The sequence below is a fragment of the Ursus maritimus genome, assembly GCF_017311325.1.
Source record: "Ursus maritimus isolate PB19 chromosome X unlocalized genomic scaffold, ASM1731132v1 scaffold_X1, whole genome shotgun sequence".
Classification (NCBI taxonomy): domain Eukaryota; kingdom Metazoa; phylum Chordata; class Mammalia; order Carnivora; family Ursidae; genus Ursus; species Ursus maritimus.
In genome coordinates, this window is record NW_024423319.1 from 78,390,872 (window position 1) to 78,418,649 (window position 27,778).

At 49.9% G+C, this 27,778-nt stretch overlaps 1 protein-coding gene across 1 annotated transcript in view; it reads left to right on the forward strand.

Moving 5' to 3' along the window:
- Positions 1-27,778, forward strand: part of FGD1 (FYVE, RhoGEF and PH domain containing 1) — a 41,806-nt gene that overhangs the window by 3,664 nt on the left and 10,364 nt on the right. The window contains exons 2-8 of the mRNA XM_040631286.1: positions 15,235-15,408; positions 15,716-15,893; positions 16,020-16,458; positions 17,765-17,854; positions 18,565-18,713; positions 20,066-20,222; positions 20,328-20,466. Of these exons, the coding sequence (XP_040487220.1) occupies positions 15,235-15,408; positions 15,716-15,893; positions 16,020-16,458; positions 17,765-17,854; positions 18,565-18,713; positions 20,066-20,222; positions 20,328-20,466 (1,326 nt within the window). The remainder of the gene's footprint in view (positions 1-15,234; positions 15,409-15,715; positions 15,894-16,019; positions 16,459-17,764; positions 17,855-18,564; positions 18,714-20,065; positions 20,223-20,327; positions 20,467-27,778) is intronic.

Sequence of the window (27,778 nt, forward strand, 5' to 3'; positions counted from 1 at the left end):
GGGGGGGGGGGGGGGGGGGGGGGGGGGCACTTGTGAGTCTCTGGCACAGCTTCCATCCTTGCCCTTAGTACAGTCTGAAATTATCTTATTGTATGTGTCTACTTGTTTATTGCCCATCTTCCTCCACTAGAATGTGAACTCTGTGAGGGCAAGGGGGTTGTATGTTTTGTTCACTGTCGTATCCCCAGGGAGTAGGGCAGTGCCTAGCACACAGTAGGTGCTTAATAAATCCTTGTTGAACAAATGCCTGAAGAGATATGAATGGAGCACATAGTAGGCCCTCAGTAACTATTGTCTAAGAGAAGGACAACAGAATTCCTGCCCTCCAGATGCTCTTGGTCTGAGAGTCAGTAGCTGGGCAGTGTCTCGACCCCTGGTTTCTAGGCTCTGATTGATACTGTCACTGCTGCCACCCCCATGGTGGTGATTCTGAGTTGCCTTCCCACTCTACCAGTCCTTACAAATTACCAATCACAATACCCATCCTGAACTACTCCCCTCCTCCCCAAAAAGCAAAACAAAGTTTCTAGTTTTTGCCAATGAAGTCCTTGTGTCTGTAATTGCTGGCTGATATATATATATATATGTATACACACACACACACACACACACACACACACACACACACTCCAAGATGGGGATTAGGAATAAGAAGAGTGTTAGGCAAAGACCTGGCTTCCCAACCAGCCATTCCTAGCTGACTCACTGTGTGACCATGCGTGAGTGACTTCCCTTCTCTGAGCCTCGATTTCCTCATCTGGAGAATGCCATGAGGAGTCTATGAGATACTGGTGAGACGCCTGCAGAATTAAATAAAATTTTTTAAAAATAAGGGAAAAACCTTCTGAAGAGGAGGCGGAGGAATTACTCAGGCCCTGGCAAAGCAGGCGCTGGGCCATGTGATTCACAGCAGCATAGGGTGTGAGAGGCCCGCCTCCCCCACTACCCAGCCGGCCCAGGGGTAGGCACAAGTGACTTGCTTCTGTCTCCACAGGACTTGCCTATAATTGGCCCAAAGAGGGCAGGGTTGGTGGTTGTTGGGTGTGTGTGTGTGTGTGTGTGTGTGTGTGTGTGTGTGTATGAGAGAGAGAGACAGAGAGAAAGAGAGAAAGAAAGAGAGTCCTCTCAATTAAAGGGTTGAAACATTTTAGTCTACATGTTAAGATTTCTGTGTGCCTGCAGACTTCCTCCCTCAGACTGCTGAGGCTTTTATTGAATCACCATCTTTAGGGACCAGTGGCCCATCCTGGTGTGGGGGGGTGCTTTTAAAAATAATGCAGTTGCTCCTTGAACAATGGGGGAATTAGGGGTATGAACCCCCATGCCCCTACTTGCACAGTCAAAAATCTGTGTATAACTTTTGACTCCCCAAAAACATAACTAATAGCCCACTTTTAACCAGAATCCTTACCAATAACATAAACAGTCAATTAACAAATCATTTTGTATATGTATTATATACTTTATTCTTAAAGTAAGCTAGAGAAAAGAAAATGTTATTAAGAAATCATAAGGAAGAGAAGGGGCGCCTGGGTGGCTCAGTCAGTTAAGCATCTGACTCTTGATTTCAACTCAGGTCATGGTCTCAGGGTGGTGAGATTGAGCCCCACATTGGGCTCTGTCCTCAGCACAGAGTCTGCTTGGGATTCTCTCTCTCCTTCTGCGCCCCCCCCCCACTTGTACATACACTCTCTCTCCCTCTCTCTGTCTCTAAAATAAATAAATAAATCTTTTTAAAAAAGAAAGAAAATCATAAAGAAGAGGAATATTTATGGTACTATAGTATATTTACTGGAAAAAAATCCACATATAAGTGGACCTGTGCAGTTCATAGGGTTGTTCAAGGGACCACTGTAGTTATGTCTTATCCATGCTTCAAAGTGCTTTCTCTTTTGGTTACCCTGATTTCTGGTAGGGGAGGGGGCAATTGTTTTTATACCCATTTTCCAGGTTAATAAAACCTGGAAAGAGATGCCAGAGAGGGCTTTGAGAGAGTCAGAAAGGAGTTCTAAGCTGTAGGTTTGCTCACAGAGATTTGGGGAAAACCCTACCCTATTCCTCAGTTTTGAGGCCTAGAATATCCTTCCGAATGCTGGGTGGGGAGTAGCTTGGGGCCTGTCTCACTCAAAATAGTTGCACCTGATGTAGGAGTTTTTTCATGGGTAGTAGGAAAACTGAGCCAATTGGGAGGGGGGCAGCAATAGGGCTGTCTCCCTCTAATCTGGAGTCTAGGGCATCATCAGAGACTCCTAGAGTTAGAATGGGAACTGGAAAGGGCCCTGGACACCATCTGGTTCTGGGTTTCCCAAACTGGGTGAACATCAGAATCCCCGGTTGACTTTGAAAAAATTAATGTGTTTCCCAGTCTCCACCTCAGAGCTCCAGAATCTTGGGGTTGCAATCCAGGAATCTCTCTTTAAAGCTTCCCAGGTAATTCTGATGCACAGCCTAGAGTGGGAACGGATTTTTAGTTGGTGCAGCGGAGGCTCAGAGAGGCAGTTTATTCATGGTCCTACAGTGAATCAGTATGGCGAAGGCCTGGAGGATGCATAGGCCTCCCCTCTGAGGCCCTCTTCTCAGGATCCTGTGTGGGCCTACCTCCCTCCCTCCCAAACCCAAAGGAAGTCAGGGGATCTAAGCTAAAGGGAGTGAATCAACCCTTCACACATATGCACAAACACCGGCTGCCTCAGTTTACCATCTATGCCTGGCTCCAGTGAATGGCTGCCATTTGGCACTTCAAGTTGGAAAGCAATTGTAGTTCTGGAACTCTAGGTCAAGGAAACCTCAGCACCAACAGCACCCACCACAGGGCCTGGCCCAAAGCAAGGGCTCCAAAGGGTGTCAGCAAGGTTTGTAGAGCTAGGAGGAACATGGAAGGCAGTTCAGGTAAGAGTTTCAGTGGGAGCAAGGGCACTGAGGCTTGGGGCATGCTGGAAACTGGGAGTGGTATTGAGAGGAGTAAGGGATAAGGCTAGGAAAGGGACTTTATCCTGAGGGCAAAGGGGAACTATGGAGGGGTTTATCAAGCAGGGGAATGATGTGCTCAGATGTGGGTGTTTGGGAGATCCCCAGAGCTGCATGTGGAGAGTGGATGGTAGGGATGCAAGAATGGGAGCAGGGAGACAGGCAGGTGTGGGTCATAGTCATCCCAGTGACAGGTGATCGTAGCTTGGGTTAGAGTGATGGCAGTACATAAGGACAATAAAATCTGAGAGATATTTAGAGGCTAACGTGGACAGGCCTTGGTGGTGGCTTGGATGTAGAGGCCAAAGAAGAAGGAAAAGTCCAGGATGAGTCTGGGTTGTTGTCTGAAACCAACTACAGTGACCCAGTGGATGGTGCTGGGGCCATATACCTGCACGAGAAGGAACAGGTTTGAGGGAGGATGTTGAGTTTGAAAGGCCTTGGGGGACATCCAGGTGTAAGTAGCCAGCAGTCATCTGTAGGTAGGGTTGGAAAGCTCAAAAGAGAGAGGTCTGGGCCAGAGATGTTTGGGAATTCTTACAACCAATGCATACCATGGATCACAAAGCAGCTCATGGGGAGAAGTGTGTGTGGTTCTGGGGGCCAGTCCCATCCCTGAAGACAGATAGTGAGGTCAGCAGGGTCACACTCTGGCGGATCGTTCATTAGCTGCCCAAACTTTGCCTTAGAAATGCCTTGGGGAGGGAGGGCAGTTTTTAAAGCACATTTGCGTAAAGCTGAAACTCCTTTCACAGATACCCAGGGTAGTGGCTATTGCAAAGAACTGCGGCAATACTCCTGAAAAGCAAATCAAACATTGGTAAATTCCTGTGGCTCCCTCAATGTTCTCCCTTTTGAGAGCATCCTGAGGGAGGTCGTTCATGGAAAGAGGAGGGGGCTCCTGACAGGAGGGAGTGGTGGGCGCTGGGGATTTTTGGAAAGCAGCAGTTTGAGATTCTGAGGGAATGTCTGGGAAAAGACCCAGATTTGGTTCAGTCAGCTGGGGCCTTCCAAACAAATGCAACAAAATGTGAAGACTCTGGATAGCTGGGGAAAGGTCTTCCCCAGACAGGACTAAGGGAACTGAAGCTTCCAAGTTGCAGATGGTTGGCACCCCCGTTCCTCAGCCCTTTCGGGTGCCTCTGTCCCTGTGGGAGGGCCTGGCTGGAGCTACCTGCCTCCTCAAGGGTGAGTGGCAGCTGTGTCTGAGACAGATACCAACCATTGCTTTCTGGGGGCTAGTTAGCTAAATGCCTTAGGCAGATGTGGAGCTGGCCAGATCCTGGCTGGGTGGGGCTAGGACCTGTCTGGAATGAGGGCAGGAAGCACAGTCTGCCATTGGCCAGCCCTGCAGAGTTATGTTCCCTCTTCCGGAGAGAGCAGACATCCTTGGAGCAGTAAGTCCAGCCTCTCTGGGCTCTAATACCCAGTTCCTTGGACTTGGAAGGCATCACATCTCCACAAGGTGCTTCAAAACCCACACAGAGCTGAAGACAAGGATGCAGGACAGTAGCTGAAGGAACCTCAGCACTCTGGGCTCTGCCACTGGCACACTGTGCCCCCCCGGGCCTCCTTTCCCCTCTCAGAGCCTTAGTTTCCCCATTTATAACCCTGGGACCTGATCATCGCATTTGTCTGGCATGTAACATGGCATCAATAAATACTTGGTAATAAATACTTGGCAGATAAGGGAAAATGAAAGGGGAGGAAGAAGGGCATTTCTTTATTCAACAAATGTTTGTTGAAGATGTACTACGTGCTTGGCCCCGTGCAAGGTGCTTGGTGTGCAACAAGACAGGCACAATTCTTAGGCTCTCAGAGCTTCTTCCTAGCAGGGAAGATCTACATGACAAGTAATTCTAAGCACAGATGCTGCAGGAACATATGAGGAAGGGGCTAAGCAGGGAAAAGAGGACACCTGAGTTGAGACTCCAAGGGTAAATGGAAGTCCAGAGGTAAGGCAAAGTGGAAAAGCCATTCAGGCCACGGGAACAACATGTGCCAAAGCCCCAGGCGGAAGAGGACACTTTCGAGGAACAGACAAGAGGCCATTGTGGCTGGAGGGTGGGGGCAGGGAAGAAGTGTACTTGAGCTGGGCCTTACTTGTCCCCAAGCTCAGGAGGTTGGAGTTCACCCGGGAGGCAAGGGGGCAAGGGGAGCCCTTCACAGGGCCACAGGAATTGAAGCAGACTGTTTTCATAAGCTGGTGGTGGTGTGGAGAATGCCTTGTAGAGAGGATGGGAGGGAAACCAGTTAGGAAGCTGGACAGTGGGGAAAAGCTTATGGATTCTAAAGCTAAGAAAGTCAGGTCTGCTCGGGCTTGGGGTCTGGCTGGATGTGTGAGTTGAGGGAGAGGGAGGAGACATGGAGAAAGCCCAGCCTCTGGCTTGGGGAACTGCGGGGATGGATGTCCCACTCTTGGGATGGGGAAGGCAGGAGGAGGAGCCACTAGGGGCTGGGTGTGGCTTGGGATGCACTGAGTCTGAGTGAGCCTGAAGACCTGATGGGGCATCCAGCAGGCATCAGCTGTGCCCCCCTGAGCCCTAGAGTTAAGGGCAAGAGGGTGAGGGGCACAGGTGTGGGGCTGAGGCCCAGAGGGAATGGGAGGCTCTTCCTGGTGCGGGCAGCTTTCAGCCTTCTGTGTTGTTTTCCTGTAGTCCGTGCATGGAAGGGGTTAAGTCACAGAGGGAAGGCGCCTGTAGAAAGCGGGAAAGGCGGGACTGGCAAGGCTGGCCCCAGGGCTCTGCAGCTGGCATAGCAGTCCTTCCGCTTGGGCCTGCTAGGCATGCAGCAGCTGCCCACACCACTACCTCTGCCTTCACCTTCACCTTCCCTGCTCCCCCGCCTTAGCTTCTTCCCAGATCCCCTAAGCAGGGCCTCCCTGCCTAATGCATTCCAGGTGTTGACACAGCCCCACCGGGTGGCAGGAAGTAGGGCCGGGAAGGTGTGGGTCTCTCTTACTGTGCATCTCTTAGGGGCTCCAGTCTCCATGCCTCACTGACCGCTTCTTGTTCTCTGGAGAATTCCTTCAGGTATCTCTGTTTGGGTCCTAAGTCTCTGGCAGGGTCAGGCAGTGGTGAGAGGCCCCCCTACCCCAGACCCAGCTCTGCCACTTTCTAGCTTCCTGTGACCTTGGGCAAGTCTCAGCACCTCCCTGAGCCTCAGTTTTAACATCTGTAAAATGGGGTTATCATGCCCACCTCTTAGTGTTGTCTTAAGAATTTGCCACAGGTAAAGAAAACCCCACAGCACTCAGCATGACAGCCTGTAGCCATGTTCAGCACATGGCCCTGCTCTGCCCTTTTTATTTCTGTCCGTTTGCCTCTCTAAGCCTGCATCCCTCACTGTCCCTGTCTCCTTTCTGACTTGCCCCCCTTTCACCGTTTCCCTCTCTAGCCGTCGGTCTCTCCGGGCTCTCTGTAGTCTTCCTTCCGGTCTTCTCCCTCCTTGTCTTGGTTCCAGTGTCTCTCTCTCTCTGCCTTTTTCCCTCATGATCTCTCTGTGTTACTAACTCTCAAATTTGACCAGGCTTCTGGTGAGAGGGGAAGGGAGATGGGTGGATCTTGGGGCCCCTGGGGTCACACACAGCAGGGGTCAGCGGGGCCATCCCACAGTGGCTTTGTTCTCACAGGAAGGGAAATCCCAGCCAGCGTGGCAGCCCCAGCACTGGGTAATTACTGCCCCCAGTGCTCCCAGCTGCAGCTCCACTCCCTTCCCTTCCTGTCCTCTGAAGTCCCCAGCCCCTCCTGGGGGTGGAGCAACCGCCCCCATCCTTCTCTGGCCTCAGGTCCAGAGGCACAAGGAGGAGGTGGCCAGGCCCTTACAGCAATCCAGCAACTGGAAGAGGGATGGGCTGCCTGTGCTCCCATGTGGCTGTGGTGTGTGTGTGTGTGTGTGCACGCATGTGCATGTGTACACATGTGCCTGGCTTCCTGGCTGTCTTTGTCCCCAAGGGTCTGTTTTGTGTGTATCTTAATGTTCTTATTTCTGTATGTCTATCGGTATGTTTGACTGTGTGTCTGTATATATCTGTGTGTGTCTATGTGTGTCTTTGGGTCTGTATTTGTTGTATGTTCCTGTTTGCCTGCTTGTGTGTCACCCTGGTTCTGTCTAAGCCCCTGGGAGTTTCTAGATGTTTCTGCATGCGGGTTTCTGTATGTAGATCTTGTGCGTGCGTGTGTGTGTGTGTGTGTGTGTGTGTGTGTTTCTTTGCCAATGTCTGTTTCTGTATGCCCCCTACGAGTTCTGTATCTTGGTTGTGGTTGTGGTTGTGTGTGTGTGGGCAGGGACACCTGCCTGTCTTTTGGCCCTTCCTGCCCCCTTCCTCCTTTCCTGGAACGTTTTTTACAAACCTAGGACTCTGTTCATTGTGCCCTCAAACACACTCTTCACCTTCCCACCTGATATTCACATCTTTGCGCCTGCAGGACCACATCCAGTCCACCTAAAATCAAAAACAAAACAAAACCGAACCAAAACAACAACAACAAAACCACACCCCATCCTGGATGGCTGAAAACCACCTCCTTTAGAAAGTCATCCCCACTCCCCCCTCCAAATGTGATTTCTTTCCCAACTCAGCAAACATTGGCTGAGGATGTGCTCTGTGACTCTGGACACAGACATGCTTGGGATCCCGTCCCAGCTCTGTGTATCCTCAGACAAGTTATTTTGTTTCTCTGGGTCTTGCTTTTCTTGCCTATAAAATGGAGCTAATAGTACAGAGGGTTGTTAGGAGGATGCCATACAGGAAAGCATCAACACAAAGCCTGACCCAGAGTAGGTGCTTAACAAATAGTTGAATCCCCATACTTTATATCCTCCACTAAAAAAGTGAACATCTTGAGTTCCAGAGAGTTCTGAAGGTTCTTGAAATCCCCTGCTCTCTTCTCCAGGCATCTTTCACAGGACAAAGTGTAAACTGGGCCAGGCAGATTCCAGTTCAGGGGACTGCTGACAAGTACTGCATGAGCCTGCTCAGGCCCGGAGAAGATTGGGCCCTAGCAGAGGGTGGAAGAAGGGACCTCCAAGGCTGCTCCCCAAAGGCCAGAGCATGTTAGATAGGGCAGGAGATAAACGGCAGAGGTGGAAGGGACCTTAAGGACCATCTAATTCAGATACCACAAAGTGGTGGCCTACAAGTTGAATTTGACTCACAAATATTGTTTGGCCTACTCACTGTTTTCAAAATTAGGGGATTTCACATAGAAGTCCAGATTTCTGATTCTCTTAAAATATTGGAAGATCTGAAAACACAAGGCCCTGTTCCTGCGAAGTGACAATTAGATAGAAGGGAGGAGCTACTGTCCCTACTTCAGGTGAGGCATGTGGTCTCTGGTTTACCCCAGTCCTTACTATTCCCTAATGCCTTATACTGTTCCATTTTACAGAAGGGTCCTCACTCTACGTGAGTGTACACACTTTACAGAAACATCCTTCACTTTACAGAAGGGGCCTCACTCTATGAAAGACTTCCTCCATTTTACAGAAGAGTCTTCTGTTTGGCAGAGAGTCCTTCATTTACAGACAGGTCATCCGTTTTACAAAAAGGTCTTTATAGAACTCTCCTCGCTTTACAGAATGTCCCTCCATTTTGAAGAAGTCTTCTCTGCTTTGTAGAAATTTCTTCCCTTTACAGAAGGGGCATTCTTTTTATCAAAGAAACCTCCATTTTGTTGAAAGTTTCTCTATTTTGCAGGAAGAAACACTCTAGGACACTCTTGGAAGTGGCTCCCACTTTCCAAAAGTGCCTTCGCTCTGCAGAAGGTACCTCTGTTTTTCTGCAGAATCCTTATGTTCAGAAGACCAGTCCGCTTCAGGGAAAGAATTTTCAGATCTACCCACAGGGTTCCTGTAGACAGCTCCCCCTGCGCGTCTCACACTTGACAGAGCTTTGTGTTTGAACTTTCAGAGCGAACATCTGTCAGGCCAAGCAAGGCCTGGGTCAGGCTGGACCTCACATTCAAGTGGAAAGTGGGAGAAGTGGGGAAGCTATGCCTTTATCCCCTGCTTTCTTCTCAAATGAGGGACTCCTCTTCTCCCCTTTGCCCAGCAGAGCTGGCTTTCCAAAAGGCACTTTCTTATTTGCTGTTGTTCTTTCTTCTCCACTCCCTCTGTTCCCTTTCTCCACCCCACCCCACCCCACCCCACCCCCAGGAATTCCAACTGTCCCTGGGGCCTACCTCTTAGCCTGGAGAGACAGAGATCTGGGGGCTGCAGGGAGAAGCAGTCGGGGGTCAGGAGGCCTGAGTGCTGGGGCCAGCTTCTGCCCACTCTAGCATCTCACCAGGTCCTCAAAATGAGGAGCACACACATATTCTCCCCCATTTTGCAGATGGGGAAATTGGGTTCCAGGACTGTGAAGCAACTCCCCAGGTCACCATGGAGTTAATGGCTGAGGTCCAGTCTGAGGCCCTATTAGCTAACTTGAGATTAAGCCAAGGCTACAACTAGGATGGGAGAGGGGGTGTTGCTGGCCAGGGAAGGGGCATGCTGGGAGCTGAAATTACCAGAAAGAGGTGAGGGAGAGGCAGGGTCATTATCTTCCAACAGCTAGAGGACAGACCTGCTCTGCCAGGAGCCCCAAAGCATGTGCTCAGGGCACCTGCCAAGTAGGGGCATGCAGCAACCAGAGACAGTTTTTGGAATGATTTTGTTATTTCAATAACACTAAGTTGTCGTGGAAAAATTCAAAACTCTCTTATACTTCTGAACACTTATTTTACAGTTTTGTATGATTTGTATTTTCAATTGAGTTTGAATTACGGGACAGGGTACCATGGTCTTTTCTTTGCACTTCTAGTAGGAATCCTGCCCTGATCGGAGGAGCTGTCGAGGAGGGTGGGGCTAGATTCTGTGTCCATCTCAGGCTGAGTTTGCTCGTGTTTCTTGGTGTGTCAATAGCTTTGTGTTGGGTTGCAGCCTGCGGCCTGTGGGTTTATGTATCTGTGCGCATAGTTCCGTGTCTTTGCGGATGTGGGGTTCTGTTGGCTTTCAAGTTTCATTCACATTGCTGTGTGGGTGGGGGGCACTACACTCTTTCCCTTCTTTGTTTCACAGACTCCCCAAAATCAGGGGGCTGTGATTACTATCCAATTTTTCAGACAAGGAAACTGAGGTTCAGCTAGAGAGGCTTGCCCAGGGTCACACAACTAGTAAGTGGGGGTGTTGGGATTAAACTAGGGTCTCTCTGACTCCTGAACCAGGTCTTCCTTTTTTTTTTAAAGAAAGGGAGAGAGCAGGAGAGGGGCAGAAGGAGAGGGAGAGAGAACCTCAAGCAGGCTCCACGCCCAGTGCAGAGCCTGTCACAGAGCTTGATCTCACAAGTCATGACCGGAGCCAAAATCAAGAGTCAGACGCCCAGCCAACTGAACCACCCAGGCGCCCCCTGAACCAACTCTTTCTAACGAAGGTGCCACAACACCTCAACACACATAGTCCAGTCAGTGAATGCAGTCATGCCACCCTTCTTTGGTAGAGTCATATACCACAGGTTCTAAATGATTGTCCTTGTTTTTTTAATAAATAAGACCAAATTCAAGGTTATCCCTGAAATAATGTCACTGTCATGAGCACTCAGGGGCCCATTGCAGGGAAATTGGATAGAGCCCACAGCTTTCTGGAGGCTTAAACGGTCAAGAGACTAGGGGGCCCTGGTTGCCAGGTGCCGCCTCAGAAGCCCAGCTCTGCCTCATTCACTCCAAGCCCTCCTTTTTTTTAGATTTTATTTATTTATTTGACAGAGAGAGAGACAGCCAGCAAGAGAGGGAACACAAGCAGGGGGAGTGGGAGAGGAAGAAACAGGCTCCCACCAGAGCAGGGAGCCCGATGTGGGGCTCGATCCCAGGACTCTGGGATCACGCCCTGAGCTGAAGGCAGACGGTTAATGACCGAGCCACCCAGGCACCCCACACTCTAAGCCCTCCTTGACTGAGGTTGCTAAAACTTGCTCAAATAAAGTACAGGTAGATTTGAATTTCAGATATTCGACAAACAATGTTTTAGTAAGGCATAATAAATTCTTAGTGTAAGTATGCACGACACATGCTTATTCTAAGAAATTATTCATTGTTGATCTGAAATTCAAATTTAGCTGGGCATTCTGTACTTTATCTGGTCGCCCTGTCCTTGGCCTCTCCCTCCCCTCTGCTTCCCCACTCCCAACAGGCTGACCCCCCTTGCACTTCCTGAGCCTCACTTAGCTTTTCCTGAGTGAGAGTCTCTTGTCTTTGAGATTGGGAGCTCCCTGAGGGTTAAGATCATGATTACCTTTTGCCTGCTGAATGCTTGCTGGGACTGCACACCCCACCCCCATCCCCACTGAAGAGCTGGGGCAGTGCCCAGGCACTCCTGGGGTGCCCAGGGGGTGCTTCCGGTCAGTGACAAGAGATGCCAGAATGGCAGCAATGGTTGTGTGCGAGCCTAATGTGCCGAGCACGTTGCATATGGAAATGTGAACAACTCTGCAGCTCTCGCTGGGTCTTTGAGGGCTGTGCATTGTCAGTGTGTGGCTGGGTACATTTTCACAAAGTATTGTAAGGTTCAGTGGTGTGACTTTCTGTATGTGGGGTGAGGCCCTTTGTGGCCTCTGCTCTCATGGGCCCTGGAAACTCTGGTAAACCTAGTAGTGGAGGGGGCAGTGCTGGTGGAGGACTCCATCAGGTGTGTAGGTGTGTGTGCATGAGAGATAATGTCATGGATTGTCAACTGTAAAAAGTGGGCTGGAGAAAACCAATGCAGGACCCAGCCAGGAGGGCATGGGATGGGGCAGTGGGAAAGGCGGTGATGTCCAGGAAGGGAGAAGGCCTCCCTTGGGAGCTCCCTAGGGGCAGAGATGGGATTTTCATATCTTCTAGCTGTGAGTCTACTGGGCTCAGAGCAGGGCTCAGAAGTATCCGGGGGAACTGAGTTAGCCTAGGGAAACCAGAGAGTTCAACAGGATCGTGGGGTGCCATGGAGGCCTCACTGAGAAGTTCCTATCTTCCCCATGGGCAGTGGGAAGTCACAGAAGGCTCTTGTGGAGGTAAGTGTCATGACCTGAGCTGGAAGTCCATCTACCCACATGGAGGGAGCAAGGCCTGGGGACAAGGGAGCCACTGACGGAAGGCATAGGAGGAGACAAGGAAATGTAGGCAGAGGGACAGGCACGTCAGGAGCACCAAAACAGGAGAGAGAGGGATCTTGCACCTTCTTCCTTCCGTGGAGCCTTAGCAGGTTCTTGGCCCGGCCTAGGCTCCTGAACTGGAACCCTGATGTCATCTCCCTGTAGGTGGGCATCGAGGTATTGTATTCACTAGGCACACTGCAGCTTATGACTTTCTGAAGCACTGGGGTACAACCCTGCCCCTCCAGCTTCCCCTTGAAGAGCAGGATTAAGAAAGAAGTCCAGTGCAGGACCAATCTGTTGAAGCTCTGCCATTGACTTGCTGTGTGACCTCTGGCAAGTTGCTGCCCCACTCTCTGCCTTCATCTCCTCATTAGCTACTGAGCTCACAGTCCCTGCCCCTCTCTCCTGGGAATCCAGAGTGTCCCAGAATATTTGAATTTTATCTAGCCTTCCATTCTGCAGGGCTGCCCGCAAGGAGGCAGAGAGAAAGGAGAGCGGCCCACTGGTGGGCTCCCAGATGAGGTGGGTGAAAGGGAGTAGAGGGTAGGCCAGAGCAGGGCCACAAAGAATAGTATGGTCACCCTCTCCCCAGAAAGCAGTGGAGTGAAGAGAGAGAAGCCCAGCCAGGGGCCCCCCAACTGTTCTGTACAGACTGGGTAAGGAGGACTTACCCAGTGAGGCCTGCCTGCTTTGAGGTGTGGAGACAGGGCGAGGTGGAGCCCTGAGGAGGCAGGCAAGGGGTACCTGAGACCCTGGCACCTATGTGTGTATCTCAGAGGGGGGGTGTCTCTGCACAGTGGGGTGCCTGGCTTTGCCTGCTGGATCTCTGGCACTGTCAACTACTCTGTCTCTCGCTTTCCCTGGCCATGTGTCTCTCAAACTGTGTCTCCTCACGTGCCACCCTCCAAGTGATTCATCCTCTTCAACCCCACACCCAGGGGGAAGGCAGGGCAGGACCAGGCCAGGATGTGCTGAGCAGGGCAGCGTAAGCGGAACTGAGAGGAGCACGTCCTCGCTCCCAGTCAGGGCCCTGCCTGCTCAGGTGGGAAAGGAAGTGAGGAAACTGCACCCAGGGCAAGGCACAGGATGAAGGAGTGGGGCTTGGCCTGGGGACTGCGGCACTGTGTTCCCTGAGGGCTGGGAGAGGACCACGGCCCGAGTTCCCTGGGGCCTGCCTGGCTGGACTGGGGCCAGAGTGGGGCCAGGGACCCAGGGAAGCTGCTGAAACACTGTGGGTTGGGCTATTCCTTCCCTCCGGGACTGGGAGACCTAAAATTCCCCATGACTTTTTTTGCCCATGTGACCCCATAGGGTGTCTCTGCATATTGTAGCTGTATGTTTTTGCAACAGAGGCCACCTGTGACACCATGACCACTTAGACCAGTAGGCAAATGTCAGGTGTGAATGTGTGTCTGAGCCCCTAAGACCCAAGGACACCTTGGACATGTTTGTTTCATGAGTATGACATGAGAGTAAAGTAGGCCAGATGTCTGTGATTGCGTGTGTTTCTGGTTACATGATGGTGTGTGACTTCGTGATGTCATCCCATTGTGTGAGGTTGTATCTAACATGGTATAATGACCCTGTGTGGCTATAGTCCTCCTGACTGTGTGAACCACGTACAGGTGTGTGAACCTGTAACACCATATTATGGTATGTGTGACATGCTGTGGCCCTGTGATTGTGAGATACAGTATAAATGACACTGTATGTCTCTGTGACTCAGTGTAGCCATATTTGAGGAGCATATATGATGGTAAGTCATTGGGAAATTATTGTATGAAACTGCATAAAATGATAGGCTTGCCACTGTGTGACTGTCTTTGTGACTGTGCATGACTATGTTTGCTTGTGTATGTAATACTGCGGGGCCGTGTGATAATATTTGAGTTTGTGACCGTGGGTCTTGGTGACTGTGTGTGACCAGCTTTCAGGAATGTGATGGCATGTGATTGGATATTTGAATTTGCGTGGCCCTGCAGTTGTATGAAACATTCTTAATAACACCATGTGGCTCTGTAACTGAGTGGGCCCTTTTGTGACTGGTCAGTATGAGACTCTGTAACACAGGGTAACAGATCCTGTGGCTATGAGAGGCTATGTGGCTGTGGCCCAGCAAAACCAACACCACGTGTGGGTGGGAGCTCTGAGAGTGCTTGGCTGACACTCACTCTCTTGTCCTCACACCTGTTTGCCTGCGTCCTTCCCTACAGCTGTGGCCTTTCATGACTTCCTTCTGCCCACAGGATGGCCACCTAGCTCCTCAGCCTGCCTCCAGGGTTCGCCCTCTCTGCTCCGTCCCCCACCCCCACCCCACACTAACTTCTCCGTCAGATGAGATCCTCCAAAGCTCTCTGCCCAGCCAGGCCCACCTGAGCCCCACCCTCCTTCCCTTTGGGACATTGTCATCCTGAAGGGTCCCTCATTGTCTTCCAGATGGAATCTTCTCTCCCAAAGGCAACCATCATCTCCCCTAGGACCAAAGACAGAGGTGGACTTAGGGAGCCCACACTGAGGGAAGATGGACAGTGCAAAAGGGCCTCCCATTTTCTGCATTTGTTGCCCGCTGTTTTAAAGCCATTCTTGTGACCTGAACTCTGGGTGCTGGGTGTGTGTGGTTGTATGTGAGTGTGGAAGTAGAGGAGGGTAGTACAGATTAGTGAGAGGCTGGGATTTTAAGGAGCAAAACTTTTGCTTATGAAATACAATTTTGTCATTTTTGAGCACACTCAGCTGTATAAAATTATAGACAAGGAAGGCCAGGTATCCTCAGGACCTTAAGAAAAAGGGTGAAGAATGGCTTAGTCTCAGCATACTCACCATGGCTATATAAACAAGGGCTGCAAACACATACACAAACTGTAGGGTGCTCGCACCCACCCCTAGCCTGGTTAAATGCCCTAATAATAATGCCTGCTGAGATACAAGGAATCAAGGTACAGATCACAAAGAACCCTTGTCTATTGATGAAAACAGACAGCCACAGCCCTGGGCCTGGCTCCCCATCTGAGGGCTGTGGTAGGGGCTTCCCAGAAAGGCAGTGTGCCCTTGAAAGGGGCTCAGGGAAACCCAATACTCCAATACCTGCTAAGACATACAACTCCCCAGGCTTCTTTGGGGTAACATCAATTGCTTCACACCCAGGTTCTCCTTTTCTGCAGGGCTGCACCAAGGAAACCGGATCCTGGTTAAAAGTTTGTCCCTTGACCCTGGCCAGAGCCTTGAACCTCATCCAGAAGGTCCCCAGCGGCTTCGCTCAGACCCAGGCCCCCCCACTGAAACCCCCAGCCAGCGTCCTTCGCCACTGAAGCGGACACCAGGCCCAAAGCCACAAGGTAAGTGGTTCCAGCGAGGGGTGGAGAAATGGCCCAGGAGAGGGGATAACGGAGGGGAAATGTTGACCAGTGGCAGAGGAGAAGTCTTGTTAGAAGGATAGGAAGCACTGTGGTCTAGCAGCAGCAGAGGGTTGTGGCCCGGGGCTGACGCATACATACTGGCATTTTGCCTCAGGCTTTCTCTGTACCTGCCTTGGGCAAGGGTGCAGACTGGGGGTTTGTGGAGGGCCTTGTGGCCTGACCATGACAGCCACCTCCAAACTCAGCTCACTGGGATCTCCCCTCTCTTCCCTGTCCATTTCTCCAGTCCCCCCAAAGCCCAGCTACCTGCAGATGCCCCGGATGCCCCCCCCACCTGAGCCCATTCCTCCTCCACCATCACGCCCGCTGCCTGCAGACCCCCGAGTGGCCAAGGGCCTGGCCCCCAGGGCGGAGGCCAGTCCCAGTTCTGCAGCAGTATCCTCACTGATTGAAAAATTTGAAAGGTGAGTCTAGTCCCTGGGGGACCCTGTGGAGGTGAGGGTGGGCCTGGGACAGGAAGGACAGCTATAAGATGGGATTCTCAGTCAAGCTCATATCCTGCCTCCATGTGTGTTCACCACCCACCTCAGAGAGCCTGTGATTGTCGCCTCGGACAGGCCAGCCCCTGGCCCCAGCCCAGGTCCCACAGAGCCAGCCGTGTTGCCACAGCCACTCCCGCAGCCACCAGTGCCCCAGCTTCCCGAGGGCGAGGCCTCCCGCTGCCTGTTCCTGTTGGCCCCTGGGCCCCGGGATGGTGAGAAGGTGCCCAACCGGGACAGCGGCATTGACAGCATCAGCTCGCCATCCAACAGTGAGGAGACCTGCTTCGTCAGTGATGACGGGCCCCCCAGCCACAGCCTGTGCCCTGGGCCCCCTGCCCTGGCCAGTGTCCCTGTTGCTTTGGCTGACCCCCACCGGCCTGGCTCCCAGGAAGTTGACAGCGACCTGGAGGAGGAGGACGATGAGGAGGAGGATGAGAAGGACAGAGAAATCCCAGTGCCCCCGATAGAGAGACAGGAGTCTGTGGAGGTACTGACCCATATTCACCAAGAGACAGGACCATGTGGAAAAACCAGGAGCCTGGCTTTTACACTTGGTTCTTCCCCAGCTCATTATTTCTCAAAACAGGACATTGTTTCCACTTTGGATGTTTGGCTTTCCTGGTCCCCTTGTACTCAATGTCGGTAGCAAACCCGTACCTCGCCCACCCCCCTTCACTGTAACTACCAAAATGACCATGCACAGTTCCAAATGCCCACTGGGAAAATTGTTCTACCCTCATCAGAGAACCACTGGCTGGACCTCAGTTTTTCCATCTTAAAGATGTGCATCCTGCTTGGGGATCCTTAAAGTCCTACTCCAGCTGGAAAATCCCAAGACTCAGTAGCTATATGACAGCAGGCAAGTCTCCACTCCCCTACCACAAGCCTCGGTTTCCTTATTTATAAAATGGAAAGTCTCTCACATCCAGAGAGACTTCCCAGCAGTTGGCTGCCAGAGGGGCACAAGAGCTAGAGCTCCTCTTGCCCAAAGGACCTGCAGCTGTGGCCCTGAAGGCTCTTGGCCGCAGGAAACCCTTTCTGTGCCCCGGCAGCCTAAGTCTGCTTTCAAAGGCATCCTTGCACTTAAGTTAGGTTGCAGCCAGAACACCTTCTTCACCAGAACCCAGTTCAAATGTGGAGGCTGAGGCCAGGGACTCAGCAAATATGTGTCCAGTGATGTGGAAACTGGGCCAACAGGCGATGAGTTGTATACATTTTTGTACTTTCGTGTTTTCTTTACACCCCAGGTACTCAGCAAGCCTTTGCTGACAGTGAACTGAGTGGGTGAATAAATAACATTTATAGACTACTGAATCTGTAGTCTGCTATGTTTTACTTATAGTAAATCATTTAATTATGTCAATTACAAATGGACTTGGGTCCTATTACTATCAATATGTGTAGATGAGGAGACTTAAATACAGAGCAGTTACACAACTTGTGCAAGCTAATGAACGGCAGAGCTAGGATTTGAACCCAGGAAGTCTGACTTCCTGGCCCACACAGTTAACCACTGTGCTATGCTAAATGAATAAAGAGAGCACATGCCTGGGTGCATGAGCAGCCAAGTGAGAGAGTATGTATCATCGGAATTGCGGAGTGGCCTTTGTGATACTCTGGGGAGTCAGAGATTGAAGCTGGGAGGCTTGTGGGTCCAGAGATGGGGGAATAGGGTTATCCCAGGGTAGCATTGGGCTCAGAGTAGCATTTGAGCTGTTCTGAGAATTCTGAGGGCTTGGGTGAAGATTAGGGTACAGGGTGATAGATGAGTGGTTGCCTCTTCTCCTTTCCAGTTGACCGTGCAGCAGAAGGTGTTCCACATTGCCAATGAGCTCCTGCAAACCGAGAAGGCCTACGTTTCCAGGCTCCATCTCTTGGATCAGGTGAATGATCCCTTGGGGTCCCAGGGTCCCAGGGTCCCAGGACTTGGTAGGTGGGTACCAAGGAGGAAGTAATAGGGCCTGAGCCCAAGCCTACTATTACCAATCTAGAGTTGGTAAGACCCCTTTCTGACCTTGACCCCCATCCTGTCTCTGAAGTCAATTCTGATTATGACCCCAAGCTTGATCTTTCTACCAACCCTCATTTTCCCAACTTTGGATGGGTATATCAGCCCTGACTGCAGCTCTGACCTAGATCCTGAATTGACCCCAGCTGTAAACCAGACCCTGATCCTCATTCTAATCCTGGCCCTATTCCTGACCCCAAATCCACTTGAATCCATAAGGGTAGGAATTTTTGCTTGCTTTGTTCACTATGTTATCTCAGCCATTACAACAGTGCCTGGCACACAGTAGGCATTCAAAAATATGTGTTAAATGATTGGATCTGACCCTGAATCTAATTCTGACCTTGATCCTGCTCCTGACTTTTCATTGTTCCAATGCCTACCTCCAGGTCCTAACCTCGATAACCCCAAATCCAACCCCACATAGAAGCCTAACTCCATTCCCACTCTCCTCAGTCTCAAGACCAGTGCTGATCCCAAAGCTCCACAGAGCTGCCCACAAACACTACCCTCACCTACAAGCTGCCCCTTCCCCAGCCAAGGCCCAGGCCCAGCTAGGCTGAACATGCCTGCCCTGCCCCACAGGTGTTCTGTGCCCGGCTACTGGAAGAAGCTCGGAACCGCAGTTCCTTCCCTGCTGACGTTGTCCATGGCATCTTCTCTAACATCTGCTCCATCTATTGCTTCCACCAGCAGTTTCTGCTGCCTGAGCTAGAGAAGCGCATGGAAGAATGGTGAGGGACCCCAGATCTAGGCTGCCTGCCCTCCTGTCCACGTGCCTACCAAGCCCAGGGCACAAGTGGGCACTAGAGTTCGTTCCGCCCGTCCTCTCCTCTTACTGCCTTTCACAAAGAGAATCAGACCGAAGCTCCACCCTTTCTGCCCTCCCAGTCTAATATGAAACACAGACCAGGACTCAGAAAATTACAATAGAATAGCACAGCCCTTAAGAGTATGAGGTAAGGAGCCAAATTGGTTGGGTTCAAATTTCACCTCTGCCATTTGCTAGCTTTGTGATATTAAGCAAGTTTCTTCAATTACTGTGGTTCAGCTTCTTCCTCTACGTGATGAGGGTAATAATAAGAGCCTACCTTGGAGGGTTGTTTGAAGGATTTAAATGAGTTGACACATGTCGAGAGCTTAGAACAGTATCCCGTAAATAATAAGTGCTCAATGTGAGCTGTTTTTGTTTTTTTTGTTTTTTTATCAGACCTATGATAGCACTGAGAATGGGAGGCTGTAGGAATCCAGACAAATGGACCAAACCTAGTCTGGGGTTAGAGAAGGAGGAGCTGATTCCTGAGCTGAGTCCTGAGGTAGAAGGGCAGGGTTTACAGGCAATCTCCCAGCCGCCAGGCTCTCCTCCTCCAATCCATCCTTTAGAGTCTATACCACCTGCGATAATTGTCTTTCTGAACAATCAGACCATGTTACTTCCTGCTTAAAATCATCTCCATGCTCCCCACACCCACAGGATAAAGTATGTCTCCCTCACTAGACTGTTGCCACAGAGGGCTGTCATGAAGCCAGTTCCTACATCTTCCCAATTGACTGTCACCCCTGAGGGATAGGCTGGCCTGGTTCTTGTGTGTCCCCCAGCAGACCATCACCAGTGAGGGCTAAGACCAGGTCTAGTCCTGTGTGTCCCTCAGCGAACTGTGACTCCTGAGGAGTATGAGCAGGCTTGTTCACTTTGTGTCCCATATTAGACAGTGACCCTGACTCATTTGTGTCTTCAAAATCACCCAGAATAAGGCTGGGCACAGAATCAGTAAGAAGTGTATGAAGTGGCCCCTGCAGTGAGGTCAGGGCAGGTACTTCAGGACATGTTATTCCTGGTACTTGAGAAGGGCACAGTTGGGGCAGGTGGCAGCCCGGGCCATGGTTTCAGGTCAAGCTGAGCCTCTTGGCCTAACTGGCCTATAACATAAGCAGCAATTCCAGAGGAGCAGAACTGACTGAGAAGCAGATTTCCAGGAATGCGATGAGAGTAGCTTCCCTGGGACTAGAGACCTAGAAAGAACCCTGGGAGAATTCTGGGGGACAAGGATCAGCAGGACCGTGCCAGCCCCTGCTTCCACCCCAGGGACCGCTACCCACGCATCGGAGACATCCTGCAGAAGCTGGCACCCTTCCTCAAGATGTATGGCGAGTATGTGAAGAACTTTGACCGGGCTGTGGAGCTGGTCAACACCTGGACAGAACGCTCCACCCAGTTTAAAGTAATCATCCATGAGGTGCAGGTAAGGAGCAAAGCTGGATAGGACAGACTGGGGAGGAGAGGTCTGCAGGGACCCAGTGAGGGGTCTGTGATCAGACCTGAGCCCCTCTGCTTCTGCCTGTCACAGAAGGAGGAAGCCTGTGGCAACCTGACATTGCAGCACCACATGCTGGAGCCCGTGCAGCGCATTCCCCGCTATGAGCTGCTTCTCAAGGACTATCTGTTAAAGCTGCCCCACGGCTCCCCGGACAGCAAGGACGCCCAAAGTGAGTGCACACATCCGGGCCCTGCCCCACCCCATCCCCTAAGACTTAACTCACCGAGTCAGCCTTGCAACATAATGAGGTCCCAGAATAGGATCTCTAAACTGAAAGGCCCACATTGAGGCTCTGGAGTAAGACCCCAGGATGAACCTCCAGGTTGAGTCTCTGCCTGAGTACCCAGACAGAGCCCTCAGGAATCCCCCAGCCTGAAGTCCCCAACTGGAACCCCAGAGTTGGAAGAGTATACCCAGAATGATCCCCTAGAGGGAGCCATCTGTTTTCTAGCCAAGACCCCAAAGCTCATCCCTAGACTCATCCTCAAATGAAGTTGTCCCAAGTCCAAAATGAAACTGAGCCCGAGCCCCCAGACCGAGAGCCCAGACTGACCCCTCAGGCCAAGCCCTCTTTACTGAATCTCCACAGCTGAGCTCCCCACAAAGAGAGTTGTCTCATCGAGCCCCTGACTTTCCATCATCCACATTTAGAGCTGCACTCTGTGTCACCAGTTGCTACCTAGAATGAACCTCATGAAGAACCTCCCAAGTCCGGTCAGAGCCCAACCAGACTTATGTCTTCAGAACTGAGCACCCCAGACTGGACCCCATATTTTCTACCTCCAAGATTTGGATCTCTAGGCTGAGATACTGCCTCCTCAGACTGAGTCCTCACACATTGGCCCACTAGAAGAGTATTTCATTCTGATTGCTCCAGTATGAGACCTACTCCCCGCCCCCAGGGTCACACCTCAAAGAGTGCCTCCCCAGAGTCTCCCCAACTTTCTCTCCCCAGAGTGTTATTTCCATTCATTACTTCATTTCTATAGCAGCTATTTACAGAGCACCTTAGTTCTGTGCATTGTTGTAGGCACAGGGGATATGGAAGTGAACAAGACAGACAGCAGATAATAAAGAGAAGTAATAAATACACAGGAGAACATTTGATGAGTGCTACATGTAATTCAGAGAATAAGAGGGTGATGTTACAGGGACTAGGGGGCTTACTTGAGGTTGGGTGGCCTCTCGGAATAGAAGATATTTGAGTCAGACCTGAATGACAAGAAGAAGGGAGCCACGTGCCAACAGGGGAGGAACATATTCCCCAGAGGCAACAGCAGGTGCAGAGTTCCTAGGGGGGAGGAGGTGGCAGCTTGCTTATCTCTGGACCAACAAGAGAGCCAGTGTGACCTGAGCATGTTAAGTGAGGGTAGAATGGTAGAAGTAGGGTTGGAGAGAGGAGCAAGACTTTAAAGTCCTGGATAAGGAGATGGATTTTATTCTGAGCGCAGTGGGTAGCCAAGGGAAGATTTGGATCAGGATTACTTGGGAAGCTGAGAGACCAGTAAGAAGCCTTTGCAATAATCTAAGTGAGAAAAGTTGGCTTGGACGAGGGTAGTAGCAGTGGAAGTAGAGAGAAATGATTGGATTCAGGATTATATTTGGAAGCAGCACTGAAAGAACCAGGATGGAGTGGGTGCGAGGCTTGGGAGAAAGAGTCAAGAATTACTTGCAGATTTTTGGCTAGTGGTAATGGTTCTTGAGATGAGCTTAGGAGGTTGATTTTGGACATGTTCAAAGTAAGCTGCCAGGTAGGCAGTTAGATGAGTCTAGAATCCCAGGGAGAGAGATTTAGATGTCACTGGCTCATAGACAGTATTCAAAGCTGTGCGGCTGGCCCTGATCACCAAGAGAGTGAATGTAAATGGAGAAGAAATGGGGGCCAAGGCCAAAGCTGAGGGAGGTGGAATCAGCAAAGGACTTAAGAAGGAGCAGCTCTACAGGTAGGAGGAAAGTTAGGAAAGTATGGGGTGCTGGAAGCTGCAAGAATCAGGAGCAGACAGTTGTGTCTGCTGCAGTGTCTACTTCCCAAATTGAGCCCCCTCCACCCTACCACATGGGGCACTTTGCTACCAAGCCAGCACCTCTAGAAAGAGCGAGAACCCTAGAACATCTGACAGCTGAACTCTACAAACAGACATCTGCAGACTAAGTGCCTCAATCTTCTCCCCAAATGAAAGCCCCCACCTAAACCTCGAGAAAAAGCCTTCCAGACTGATTCCCTGGGAGCAGTTCCATGGGCTGACATATCCAACTTGAGTCCCCAGGCTGAATCCAGTAGGAGGTCCCAGTTAAAGGACCCCTCCCCACACACACTGGTTTCCCCAAACTAAGATCTGGGCTTCCAGAATGCTCTCCCCACCCTGAGCTCTGAGAGCGGGTTCCCAGTTAGAGCCCTCAGCCTGAGGTCCCATAGGGAGAGTCCCCCAAAAGAATTTCCCAGTCTTATCTCCATGGCCACCATTCTGCAAACAGGTATTGCCAAACTTAGCACCCTAGATTCATCCCCCATTTACTGTCCCTCAGATTGGGACATCTATCCTGAGCCCAAAAGATTGACTCTTTTGTCAGGGACTGATCCATGCCGCAGACTGAAACCACTGAGCCCTTAGACTGATTTCTACATTCCCCAGTGTGAACCACACAGGGAACCCTGAGATGAAGCTACCCAGTCTGAGCTCCAAACAGAGACTCCAGATTGTGTTCTCCCTAACCCTAGTCCCCCAGACTGAAGACCCCTGTATTCCATCGCCTTCACTGCGCCCTGGGGCTAATGCCCTAGATTTTCCCCCAAATTAAGTCTGATCCTCCAAGTCTAATCTTCCCAGTCTTAACTCCCAGACTGACTCCCCACAAACAACGCCCCCCCCCCAGTTTTCTACATCCCAGCCTTGGATTCACAGATTGAGATTCCCAGGCTGAGTCCTGCAGAATAAGGTCTCCAGACTGGGCTCCATGTTAAAACCCAAGAAGGACACCTCACTGCCACACTGAGTCTCCACATTCTATAACCCTCTAACTGGGATCCCCAGAAGAAACCTCCTGGCTCATTTCTCCACTCAGAGCCCATGGATTCTACAGAATCACATATCCACATTGAGCTTTCAGGACTAAGTTCTTTCAATTTTATTTCCACACTGGATCCCTAGCATGACATTTCCAAACTGAAATTCCCCAAATGAGCTCCCTGTACTGAACCCCCAAAGTGAGTTGACAGTGTAATATTCCTAAACTGGGCACCAGATAGAGTCCCTTTTACCAACTCTCTGTCCCTGGGCAAGCTGCTCGGTCTCAGTTTTCTCGTGTGTAGGAGGGGGATGATAAGGATACCTCCCTCATAGAGCTGTTTTCAGGATAAATGAGATAATACAGGTAAAGCTATTAGCACAGTAGTACATGGCAAAGGCCCAATAAATGTTAGCAGTTTTTATTACTGATTGCCCTGGCTGATGCCCTCCATACTGAATGCCCATAAAACCAGCCCCTAGGTTGAGTGTACCTAACTTAGGTTCCTATTTTGTACCAATCTCAACCCTATCTGAGTCTCCAGAATGAACCTCAGAGCTTGAGCTTTGCCAGCTGAGCTCCCCATTCTAAGCCCAAAGACGAGCCCCCCCGCCGCCCCGCCCAAGAAAGAATTTTCCAGTCTAATTTTCTGAGCCACTCAGAATGAGAATCTGTGAATGAGAGCCAGTCCAAAATAATGCTCACTAAGCTACCCAGCCCAAGATCTTAAGCTCACCTCCCAATTTTTTACCCCTCAGAACAAAATCCCCAGAAAGTGCCTTAAGGTCTGAGCCCCTCTGAATCATATCTCTTGTTCCCTAGACTCACTCTCCCCACTTTCTACTTCCTAGACTGAACTCTGGAACCTGGACTCTAGATGGGCTCCTCAAACCAGGCCGGGTGGAGCTACTGGCCTGAACTGCCTACCCTGAGCCCAAGACTGAACCCTAAACCCAGGCTGCCAAAGCCCCAGCAAAGCTTCCAGACCAAGCCCCTACACTAAGTTCCCCAAACTGCACTCCCTAGTCCAAACCCCCAACTGAAATCCTAGACTGACATCCCAGACAGAGCCTACACACACTGGACCCCTGGAAATACCAGTTTGTACTCCACATAAGGCCTCTCCAGACAGAGGTCCTGATTGCAAAGCCTCCAGTCTGAGTCCTGTGACCTGCACTGGCCTAAGTGTGTATGCCCACAGCTTACCAGAGTGTTCTTCCTGACCCTTCCCTGGTTACCTCCTACCACTACCACCCAATATGCCCCCTGCCCTGAGGTGGGGGAGATACAGAATGTGTAGGAGAGAGCACAGATGGCTGAACAGTTCCATGTCTGATGTCGGCTCAGCCGCTTCCCAGGTGGACAACCTAAGACCACCACCTCTTCTCTCTGAGTCTGTTTCCTCATTTTGGACAAACAGGGCACAATCACGCCTATCTCACAGAGTTGTTCTGATTGAAAGGAGCTAATTTCTGCAAAGCATCTGATGGGGTGCCCTGGAGAGGGTGGGGGGACCCTGGCCCCATCCTAGGGAGTTCCTTGTCTACTGAGGGATGCAGATTTGTCAGTACATGATGAATACACAGTGTGACTAGTGGGACAGAGGGAAGCGCAGAGGAATGTGGGAACCGAGACAGGGTCCCGACCCAGCCTGGGAACTCAGGGCAGGTTTACTAGAGGAGGTAAGCTGAATCCAGAAGACTGAGTGGCAGTTAGCCAGATGAAGCAAGACAGGACATGTTTAGGGAGGTACAAGTGGAGAAAGTTGGAGAGGTAAGCAGAAGCCTGATCTCCAAGGATTTTCAAGGCCAGGCTAACGGGCTGGGTCTTTTCCCCTGCAGATGCAGGGAAGCTATTGACAGATTTAAGCAGAAGAGTGACAGCAAGCTGCATGTGAGAAAGATCCCTCTGGGAGCTAGGGTGGAAGAAGGGTTGAAGATTAGAGACTCCTGAAAGGCCTGAGCTGAGACAGGGGCTACAGATCTTGAGTACCAAGACTTGGTCATGGAGGCAGAGCCTCCTAGAAAAGCAAGAGTTGCTTTGCCAGCCATATGGACCCTCCTCAGAAGCACCTGTACTCCTCCATTACAGGCAGATTTTCCAGTGGGAAAATTCAGCACCATACAGACAAGAGTGGGATGCAGTTAAGCTGTAGCAGGGCCTCAAGTGTGGGCAGGATTTGTTAGTGTGGGGGATGTGTAGGGACTTATTTCAAGATTTTTTTCCCCCTGATGATACCTGGTCACTATAGGAAATATGGAAATAACAGAAAAGACAAAAGAGGTAGGGAAAAAGATCACCTGTGATACAAGCCCCCAGAGAATAAGCATAATGAACATTTTGACATATTTTCTTCCCAGGTTTTTTTTATACACATATATTTGCGAAATCGAGATCATTCAGTGTACGCAAGTTGGTATCCTTTTCTTAAAATATCCTGAGCATCTCACAAATTATGAAAAACTCTACATAAGTATCACTTGTAAAGGATGTTCAGTATTACATCATACGAATGCACATTAGTTTATTTAACTGAACCCCTACAGTTGGACTTTTTTTTTTTTTTTTGAGAAAGAGAGTACGCATGCAGTGGGGGGAGAGGGAGAGAGAGAACCTTAAGCAGCACCAAACAGTGTGGAGCCTGACACAGGGCTTGATCTGTGATCATGACCCTGAGATCATGACCTGAGCCAAAATCAACAGTCAGTCGCTTAACCTCCTGAGCCACCCAGGAGCCCCTAGAGTTGGACATTTTTATTTCTGGTTGACACTGTTGTAAACACTCCTGCAATGAAAGTGTGTTTGTTCAAAACATGTATTTTCTTTTTTATTTATTAAGTTTTTATTTTAATTTTTAAAGATTTTATTTACTTATTTGACAGAGAGAGGGAACACAAGCAGGGGGAGTGGGAGAAGGAGAAGCAGGCTCCCTGCTGAGTAGAGAGCCCGTCGCTGGGCTCAATCCCAGGATCCTGGGATCATGACCTGAGCCAAAGGCAGACGTTTAACCTACTGAACCACCCAGGCTCCCCTAAGTTTTTATTTTAATTCCAGTATAGTTAACATACAGTATTATATTAGTTTCAGGTATATAATACAGTGATTGAACAATTTTACACGTCACCCGGTTCTCATCAAGACAAGTGCCCTCCTTAATCCCCATCACCTACTTAACCCATCCCCCACCCTCTTCCCTCTAGTCTGGAATTGTGATACCTCCATTTTGTTTTTCTTTTTCAAGATTGCTTTGGCTATTTAGGGTCTTTTGTGGTTCCATACACATTTTAGGATTATTTGTTCTAGTTCTGTGGAAACTGCTCTTGTTGTTTTGATAGGGATTGCATTAAATGTGTAGATTGCTTTGGGTAGTATAGACATTTTAACAATATTTGTTCTTCCAATTCATGAGCATAGAATGTCTTTCCATTTCTTTGTGTCATATTCAGTTTCTTTCATCAGTATTTTAAAGTTTTCAGAGTACAGGTCTTTCACTTCTTTGGTTAAGTTTATTCCTAGGTACTGTGCAATTTAAATGGGATTTTCTTAATTTCTCCTTCTGCTTCTTCATAATTGGTGTGTAGAAATCCAGTGGGTCTCTGAACATTGATTTTGTATCCTGTGACTTTACTGCATTCATTTATCAGTTCTAGTAGTTTTTTGGTGGAGTCTTTTGGGTTTTCGTTATATAGTATCATGTCTTCTGAAAATAATGAAAATTTTACTTCTTCCTTACCAATTTGGAAGCATTTTATTTCTTTTTGTTGTCTGATTGCTGTGGCTAGGACTTCCAGTACTGTGTTGAATAGAAGTGAGGAGAGTGGACATCCTTGTCTCTCAGTTTTCCCTATTGAGTATGATGTTCCCTGTGGGTTTTTCATAGATGGTCTTTATTATGTTGAGGTATGTTCCTTCTAAACCTACTTTGTTGTATGTTTTTATCAAGAATGGATGTTGTACTTTGTCAAATGTTTTTTCTGCGTCTATTGAGATGAACATATGGTTTTTGTCCTGTCTCCTATTGATGTTATGTATCACGTTGATTGATTTGCAAATATTGATCCACCCTTGCATCCCAGGAATAATCCCCACTTGATTGTAGTGGATGATTCTTTTAATGTATTTTTTAATACAGTTTGCTAGTATTTTGTTGAGGATTTTTCATCTATGTTCACCAGGGATATTGGACTACAGTTCTCTTTCCTTGTGGTGTCTTTATCTAGTTTTGGAATCAGGATAGGGGCACCTGGGTGGCTCAGTCGTTAAGCGTCTGCCTTCAGCTCAGGTCATGATCCCAGGGTCCTGGGGTCGAGCCCCACATCGGGCTCCCTGCTCCGTTGGGAGCCTGCTTCTTCCTCTCCCACTCTCCCTGCTTGTGTTCCCTCTCTCGCTGGCTGTATCTCTCTGTCAAATAAATAAATAAATAAAATCTTTAAGAATAAATAAATAAATAAATAAATAAATAAATAAATAAATAA